Source organism: Lathyrus oleraceus, chromosome 1, assembly GCF_024323335.1.
Source record: "Lathyrus oleraceus cultivar Zhongwan6 chromosome 1, CAAS_Psat_ZW6_1.0, whole genome shotgun sequence".
NCBI classification, from domain to species: domain Eukaryota; kingdom Viridiplantae; phylum Streptophyta; class Magnoliopsida; order Fabales; family Fabaceae; genus Lathyrus; species Lathyrus oleraceus.
In genome coordinates this window covers 433,124,935-433,134,226 of record NC_066579.1, presented here as the reverse complement: position 1 = coordinate 433,134,226, position 9,292 = coordinate 433,124,935, and the positions used below count along the sequence as shown (strand labels likewise).

At 37.6% G+C, this 9,292-nt stretch overlaps 1 protein-coding gene across 1 annotated transcript; it reads right to left on the bottom strand.

Moving 5' to 3' along the window:
* Window positions 1–281: 281 nt before the first annotated feature.
* LOC127114635 (uncharacterized) lies at window positions 282–1,385 on the bottom strand. Its single transcript, XM_051046650.1, has 2 exons — window positions 667–1,385; window positions 282–570 (listed from the first exon to the last, which is right to left on the bottom strand). Exons 1-2 carry the CDS (start codon window positions 1,383–1,385, stop codon window positions 282–284), a joined length of 1,008 nt encoding a protein of 335 aa, XP_050902607.1.
* Window positions 1,386–9,292: the final 7,907 nt, after the last annotated feature.

Sequence of the window (9,292 nt, the reverse complement as noted above, 5' to 3'; positions counted from 1 at the left end):
TTCACACTGAAGCTTCCTGCATGCTTCAAAGTTTGATCAAAAATATAGGATCCATAGTCGAAATTGGTTTTGGTTCCAACAGCATATATAAACTTTCCAAGCATTACAACAACTGTAGATTTATGATTGGTGGGCACCCAGTTAGCAGCTCCAATCTTGTGCAGCATTGCATACTTGACACTCAGTTTGCTTGCCACCAACTTTCCTTTGAGAGGCCACTTCCTGACTTGATTAGCAGTGATGACTTGACAGATTTTGTTGTCAGTCACCTCAAGCTCAGGTTAAGCTACATCAGGCCTTCCCAAATACTTGTTGATCACTGAGGGAGAGAAATTTACACACTTGCCTCGCACATACACTTTCCTGAATTCCTTAGACTTCCCATCAGCATATTCTTCAGACACATTGACAATAAATTCCTTTACCAACATCTCATAGCACTTTGAGAACTGAGTCACAGTCTTCATTAAACCAGCCTCTTGAATAAGGTCCATAATATCCTTACATTCCAGAACATTCTGAGCTAATTCCCTCTCCAAAGCCAGCCTCTTCTGATAAACATATTTCCACCTGTTTACACTTGAAGCAACATGAAAAGATATGTTGTCAATCGGTACCTCAGGGACACTAGCTGCAAGCTTGCTAGTGGTTGGCTTCTTCTTTGACAGAGTGTCAGGGACATCACATGGAACATCTGAGTCAGACTCAACAACAACAGACTTGGTCTTCTTTTTCTTGGGCACCCCTTTGCTCCAAGATTTTGTTGGACCATGAACTTTCCTCTTGAGTGAACTCTCGACTGCCACCTTTGTATTGGAAGAGGTTGGAACATCAATCTTCTTTCTAGGGGAACTTTGAGCCACGGTTTTCTTTTCTCTCCTAGTCCTAACCCTTTTGGCTATGCTAGGGACGACTGAGGATAACAACTCATTATCAGAAAATTCCTCCAGGTCTACTATTTCAGCCTCACAGTTAGGGTTGTTACTGACATCATGAGTGACATGAACTTCCTCACCAGCCACATTATCTAAGGGTTTGTCAACATTTGACTCCTTATGAGCATCAGTTTGCTCAACATCATCAGAGATATTCTTTCCTAAAGACTCAATATTTTCTTGATAAGCAACACTATCAGGTTCAATAGTGTTTAAGGGAATGGAAACCCCAAGGACCTTAAGATTACTAGACAGTATTCCAGTCACCATAGTGGCAATGGCATTGTGAACATACCTGGAACCTTCTCTGGTTCGTTCCTCAAAAGCGATTGCTGAGGAGAAGCCTGATACAGTTTCTTTAGGTCTTCTTGCATGTGAGGTATTCGCAGAGTCAGCAACAGGATCTTCTCTGTTAGGGTTGCTTGGTTCAGAGCTAGAGGAATCAGACATGTTCTTGGAGGAAGATGAGTTGGATTGTTGAGACATGCTGAGTATCTTAGAGTCGAAATGCAAAGTTTCTGTGAGAGAATGCTTGCGTGACTGAAAGTTGAAACGATGGAAGAGGTAACGCTTGTTGCAAGAGTAATAGCTATTATTTGTTGACCAATCAGAGCATACTCTCAATTGTTTAATAATTTGAAATATTAAACAGTAAATACCTAACATCATTAGTTGCTATAATTCCTCAGAAAGACATATTCCAACTTTGCCCCTTAAATTTTCAAACTGAGTAACATCCAAATCCTTTGTAAATATGGCATCAAGTTGTAGTGCAGTTGCCACATGTTCCAAGGTAATCACTTTGTCTTCTATCAGATCTCTTATGAAGTGATGTCTAATGTCAATAAGTTTGATCCTGCTGTGTTGGATAGGATTCTTTGAATTGTTGATGGCACTGAGGTTGTCACAGAACAATGTCATGACATTCTGAGTGACATTGTACTCAGTCAGCATCTGTTTCATCCATACCAGCTGGTAACAACTGCTACCAGATGCAATGTACTCAGCATCTGCAATGGATAATGATACACACTTTTGTTCCTTCCATTCAACTACACCATTTTGCTGAGGAATAATAGATGAGGACTACTCATGACTTTCAATCTACATAGGTCCCATTAAGTCCATGTGCAAAAGTTCCATAGTCTTTGATGTTGTAAGATGTCCAAGCGTAGGATGTGACATCTTGGTTTGCTTGTCAACCTGACATTCTCCACACACTTTTCTTCCATCAGTAAGCAACTTTGGGTTTCCTTTAACTAATTTCTTAGATATGATCTTTTTCATTCCTCTTAAATGAAGAGGTCCAAGTCTTCTATGCCACAACTTCACTTCCTGTTCTTCCTTGGCTAAGGAGCACATTGAGGAGTAGTTTGGGACTTCAGGTTCCCATAGATAGCTGTTATCTTTGGATCTGGATCCCCTCATAACTTCCTTATTTTCTCCATTCTTCACAACACATTCTTCCTTAGTGAATTGCACATTGAAGCCTTGATCACATAACTGGCTTATGCTGATGAGATTAGCAGTTAGCCCTTGTACTAACAGCACATCATTCAGTTCTGGAACTCCAGGACTGTCCAGCTTACCAACACCTTTGATTTTTCCTTTAACTCCATCATCAAAGGTCACATAACTGGTAGTATGAGGTTGTTTATCTACCAATAAGTTCTCCATCCCAGTCATATGTCTTGAGCAACCACTATCAAAATACCAGTCTTCTCTGGTAGATGCCCCTAGAGATGTGTGAGCTAATCTAGCAACCCATTGTTGTTTCTTGATGGGGGCATTATGCTTAGATGCCTTCTGCTTAGGTATGACTTAAGGGGTCTCGTTAGGATAACCATGCAACCTGTAACAGAATGGTTTTATGTGACCAAATCTACCACAGTAGTGGCATCTCCATCTTTTAAATTTCTTCTTTTGATGGTTAATCCTCCTGTTTCCCTTATGTTGTGACATTGGTTATGACTTCTGCTTGATTTTCTGAACTTCAGCCTTTGAGCCTTTGAGTTCAATTGAGGATTCCTTAACAAAGCCTAAACCAAACATGGTTCCTGATTTCTGTCCCACCTTTAGAATCTCTTCCAAAGTGTCAGTTCCTTTATTCAACATTCTGATGGATTTTGTCATTTGATCTAGCTTAGAGGTCAGCAAGGTTATCTCACCATTTAGACCATCTATGATTGTCAGATGCTTCTTCTTCTCAGCTTCCAGCTCCCTGATGAGTTTCTTCTGCTTTTCTCCTTGTATACACACTTTTGCACTTTTGACACATAACTCTTTATATGAAGCAGCAAGTTCATCAAATGTAAGTTCTTCTCCACTTGAGTCATCATCAAATGCACAAACACTAGTTAGTGCAGTGACATGTTTTACAGATTCTCCTTCTGATTCACTATCAGAGTCTCTATCAGACCAGGTGACAGATAGTCCCTTCTTTTGCATCTTGAGGAAGGTAGGACATTCAGCTCTAATGTGTCCAAAGCCTTCACATCCATGACACTGGATTCCCTTGCCTTGGTTGAACTTTTCTTCAGATTTTGATCTTCTACTAATGTCAGATGATGAGTTCTTGACATTTGGTCTACCTTTTTGATCAACCTTCTTTATGAACTTGTTGAACTGTCTTCCAAGCATGGCTATAGTATTTGATACAAAAGTTATGCTCTTGTTTTTCTTTTCAACATTCTCACACAAGCCCATTTCAAAAGTTTGGAGAGAACCAATAAGCTCATCAACCTTCATATTGCAGATATCATGAGCCTTTTCTATAGCAGTAACCTTCATGGCAAATCTCTTGGGCAATGATCTGAGAATCTTTCTTACAAGTTTTTCTTCAGACATTTTCTCTCCTAAGCCTCCAGAAGTGTTGGCAATTTCAAGAATATTCATGTGGAAGTCATGAATAGTCTCATCCTCTTTCATCCTCAGATTTTCAAACTTAGTGGTCAGCATCTGGAGTTTAGACATCCTTACCTTGGAGGTACCTTCATGAGTTGTTTTGAGAGTATCCCAAACTTCTTTGGCCAGCTCACAGTGATGCACCAGTCTGAAGATGTTCTTATTTATCCCATTGAACAGTGCATTCAAGGCCTTAGAGTTTCCAAGGGCTAATGCCTCTAGCTCTTTGTCCCACTCTTCTTCAGGAATTTGCATAATGATTCCATCTTTACCTGTCTTCATTGGATGTTCCCATCCTTTGTTGACAGCTCTCCAGACCTTGCTATCCAGAGACCTCAAGAAGGTTATCATACGAGGTTTCCAGTCATCATAGTTAGAGCCATCCAGTATGGGTGGTCTATTTGAGAATCCAACATCCTTGTCCATGGTACTAGAAAGTAACGTCCCCTTAATCTCACCCAGAAATTAACAGGCAGGGTGCCTGCTCTGATGTCAATTGAAATTCTAGAAACAGACTATCGATGTCACACTGGATGTTATGACATCCAATTCTGCGCAGACAGGAATGATGTAGAACATAAATGTAAATGACAGTAAATAACACAGAGAATTGTTTACCCAGTTCGGTGACAAACACACCTACGTCTGGGGGCTACCAAGCCAGGGAGGAAATCCACTATAAGAGGTATTAATTCAGGACTTAAACCAACTGTTTAATCCTATCACTTAAGACCTACCCAATGCAATTTCAATCTACACTAAGACCTGAGTTCCTACTCACTCCCCCTCAATCACCACAGTGATTACAACCTTTAATAAGTTTAAAGTCAATGGCGAAGTTATACTTCAAACAACTCTTGATTGTGCTTAAAAGCTTTAATCAAGAAACACAGCACTCACGCTTAAAAGCTTAGAGTGACACAACAATTACAACTCAATGAACACCCTAGTCCAATGCAATCATCTAAGTGATAGTTGCTTGTCTCACAAGTAAAACCTAATACAAGACACAATAAAACATACAGCAAGGAAATAAAATGACGTATTTAATTCTTCACACTTCAAACCCCTGAGTTGCTGAAGGTAGGATTGCCATCCTTTTATAATGCAGCACTTGGGCCTTGTACTTGAATTTCCTAAAATTAAGGTCAAGCAAGTTAACCTAATTTCCACACACTAGGGTGCTAACAAATTGTCTATTTGTTAGGTCTCTTAATTATAGCACAGTTGTTAGTTTCCTGGATTTTAGTCTATACTATCAGGAATGAATGTCATAACATTCAGTTTGACGTCCAGAACATAGGCTAAATGCTAGGTTTCTTAATTCTAGCTCAGCTGTTAGTTTCCTGAACCAACAGCCTGAAATAAATACTGAACTATACCAGAAAAACTAACTGGCCTATAATTCAGTATCTGTTGTCAGGGATGAATGTCATAACATTCGGTTTGACATTAAGTAAATCCTGTAGTAGCTAATCCTGCAGCATACTACTCAAGCATGTCATGACATCAGTCAAGACATCAGAGTACAGTTAGTGTTTTAACACAAAATGCAGCCAATCAAAAACATCTACAATTAGTAATGACAACACATAAAATTTTGACGGTGTTTGAAGCAATTGCTCTACAATGTTAAATTCACTTCTCTTAATTAGGCGTAACACCTCATCATTATTGTTAGTCTTTGTAACACCCCAAAATTTACCCTTCATTTTTTTTGGAAGCATGGGATTGTGTTTCACATTGCATTAGCATCATACTAGGTCATACTCATTGCACACTGCATCAGTGACTTGGGAAATCGGGGTTTTGATTGATCACTCCTTACCAGAAGGAGCCCACACAAAGCAAGTTTGAGAATTGGACTTCATTTTCCAAATATGCAAGCCTCAACGGTCTCAAGATGGTCCAGGTATCTCATGGTGGCCTGCAGTTCGTCAGTGGAAGAGTCAGAGCTCTCAGAGTGTGCATATGCATTTGATCAGAAATCAGGGTTTCATGGCTATCTGCAACAGGAAATGTTTGATGGGAAGAAAAGGGGGATCATTCATGTCATGATTAGAGAGGCATCTTTTCCTAAGAAGATCCACAATTATCACAGAAAGATCCATTGGCAATCACTGCAATCAGTTCCTAGTCATTTTTGCCCTAAAACTAGGGTTTGGTATAAAATCGGTTTATTTCTGATTCCTTGAGTGAAACTCATTTCCATGACCCTCCACATGTCCACAAGGATCTACATGCAAAAAATCAGCTCTTTATTTGAGCCAGAGGTGCTTCAATTGATCAATGGAATCGGAAATCAGACAGTTTGGGAAAACTCAACCGTGGGGCTAAAAAAAGTCAACTCTTGACATTTTGAAAGTGGAATCTCAAAATTCATGCCTAAGGAAGCCTACATATGAAATTTGATCAAGGTTGGATCATGGATTCATCATTTAATCAGGAGTTGGAAAAGTTACCAAATTTGGAAATAGTTGACTTTCCATTTAAGGCAAGTGTTTATGGTTTTTGCACCCACTTTAAGCTTATTTTCCATCACGATTCAAGCCCTATTTGAAAATTTCTTCAACATGAAAGTTGTTCCTCTTGTTTCAAGCTTTCTAGATATATAAAGTTTGTTTCATTTGGATTAAAATTGAGAAAGTTAGGCTTGGTCAAAGTAAGACATTATTTTAGAACACTTAGGAATTTTTTCTAAGTCCAAAATTTACAAAATTTGTCAAGACTTATGGGCCAGATTTCTTGCACTTCAAGGCATCTTTTGAAACCACTTTCTTCATGACAGTTGTACCTTGGTATGTCCTCTTTCACACCTTTTTCGAACCACCCCATTTGGATCATTGGTTTGGAAGATACACTCATCTAAAGTTGGTATCATAGGCTGAATTTTTTGACAGCATTTAGGCCAAACTGGCCCAACTATTTTGCAGCCATGAAACCTGAACTTTATGGCCATCTTCCACCTCTTTCCACTCATCATTTCAAGATGTGTTCAACATGAAAAATGTTAAGTTCCATGCCCTCTTTCTACTGTTTGAATTGCCTTGCCATTTGGACATGTATTCATCAAGTTACAATGCCTTAAAGTCACCTAGTCGGGTTGTTTTCATGCTGCACAAGAAAAACCAAGTTTAACCACAAAAACGACCAACACATCTTTTACCTCATTTGGCCATTGACTTTTGGTTCATTCACTTAAGTTTTTCCACTTTTAACCATTTCTTTTCACACCTCATTCTTGCACACTTTGTCCATGACTCAAAACCAACACTTAAGCCCATTTGAGCACTTTAATCCAACATATATAAGCATCATAAAAACCCTAATCCGAAGGGATAGAGGCTGCAGAACTTTAAGGCAAGCAAAGGAAAACTTGGTTTTCATTTTCAAGATCCATTCCTCACTTTTCAAGCACAAGCATCAAAAGAGCATTTCTTTTTTTTCTTCCACCCTCTCCATCAATAAGAAGCAGTGGACTTTCTCCACTAGGTAATCTTTCTATTCCAACCTTCCATGGCCATGAATACTTTGTTTATTCATCATGTTTGTTCATACCATTATCACAATTATCCATTCCATTACCATGTTTACCTCCCCATTATGTCATGCTCTCTTTTTCTTCATGCTTTTTTTTATGCTAATGATATGCACTACTTGTCCATAAAACCCTCACCATGAGGCCTTGTTTTAAACTTTAAGTTTTTTGACATTTATTTTTTTTGAAAATCTTTGCATGAGCCTACCTTGTTGTTCACTTTTCGCTATGGTAGAGTCACTATTTTGCATAAAATAAAATACCATGATGTTCCTCTCACTTTGAACTTGAATTTTGCTTTTTACATCATCCAATTTCATGAAATGTAGTGTGAGTTATGTTGGCTAGAAAATGAATGAAAAATGCTTGCATTTTCGTTTTTCCCTTGGCTGCATGTGCATGAGTTTAAGGCTTGCATAAAAGATGGTGAGGTGTCACGTTCGCGACCGCCAGATCCCGCACGCGTGTTCGATCCTGGCCGTGTGTTTTGGTTTTGGCATTTAGTTACTTAAAGTTCAGCATCTACCGTTCCATTGTTCATGTGTACATGTTGGTTCAACTGTACATTTTTATTCCATTTTAATTAATGTCCCACGTCACTATTCATCCGGACCGGGGCTGGCGCACACCTGCTAACCGCCCCCCTCCATGTCTGGCCCATTGCCATTTCTTTGTTTCATTTTCATCTTTTTACTTTATTTCCATTTTATTTTCTGTTTAGGTTTTAATTGTTTTAAAATATTTTATTTATTCATAAAAATATCAAAAAAATATTTTTTACATTCTTTAATGTTTTATTTAATTTATTTAATTTTTATTTTTATATTTTATTTAATGTTGACATTTTGTTTTAATTATTTATTTCAAGTGCTCCTTTTAAGTACACTTTCTTTTATTCTTTTTATTTACATGACTAAAAATTATTTTTAGATTCTGATTTTTGGGATGAGGGTTGACCAATGTCTCATGGTCAACCTGACCTTTTATCGGAATTTTATTTCCCATTTTTAATTTATTTTGGATTTATTTTTTACCTAGTTTGTTTGGTTGACTTTTCATTTGACTTCTGCTTTATTTCAATTAATTTATACACCAGCTTTTATTAGTTTTAAAATCTTTTTGGGGGATGATGATGTCTTGACCCCACTTAACTTATTTTAATTTTTCATAATTTTTGTGATTAATTTACTATTTATTTGACATTTTTTAAGTTGACTTAACTTTTCGGTTGACTTTTCTATGATTGATGTTTGACATAGGGATTGCTTAGGGCAATTGAAGAGATCTTTTGATCCTCCCTTGTTCATCTCATGTGCCACATATTAGAGGCCTTTCATCTTGATTTTATTTGATCCTTGCATCATTTCCCGATTAAATTACTCATTGATTCTTTGTGTGCATACTTTCACTTGTCTTATTCATCTAATATTTTTATACTTGTTTATTTCATCCATGTCTTTATTGTTTGATTGTTTAATATGTTTATACTTCTCATACATTTTTTAATGCTTCATTATTTCATTCTTTGATTATTTGATTTGATTATATACTTGTTTATATCTTACTTGTTTGATTAACTGTGGCCTACTTGTATGTTGTATGAGGCGTACATTATTATTGTTTGATTGCCATGTACAATCCCCAGTCATTACAAATGTATCCCTCTCCCATGAATTGTATAATGTTTATTTCTTTCATTCTTTATTCATCTGTTAATACAAGAAATAAAATGAACATCCGATAACCATTTCATAACAAGATCAAAACCTCGATCCAACGTCGAGTAATCATTTTCAAAACTTAACAGAACCAGCACGTACTCATCCATTTACCTTGTAAGTCGATTGCTTTATGCATCGCCATCAACCTTGTAAGTCGATTGCTTCATGCATCGCCATCTACCCTTATCCCTAGC

Excerpts from the sequence above, each read along its gene's own strand:
- LOC127114635 (XM_051046650.1), bottom strand. The coding sequence starts at position 1,385 with ATGTCTGATTCCTCTAGCTCTGAACCAAGCAACCCTAACAGAGAAGAT. Across the intron at positions 571-666 it reads TGTGATGTCCCTGACACTCT|GTGGAAATATGTTTATCAGA; the intron begins GTCAAAGAAGAA and ends AAGTGTAAACAG.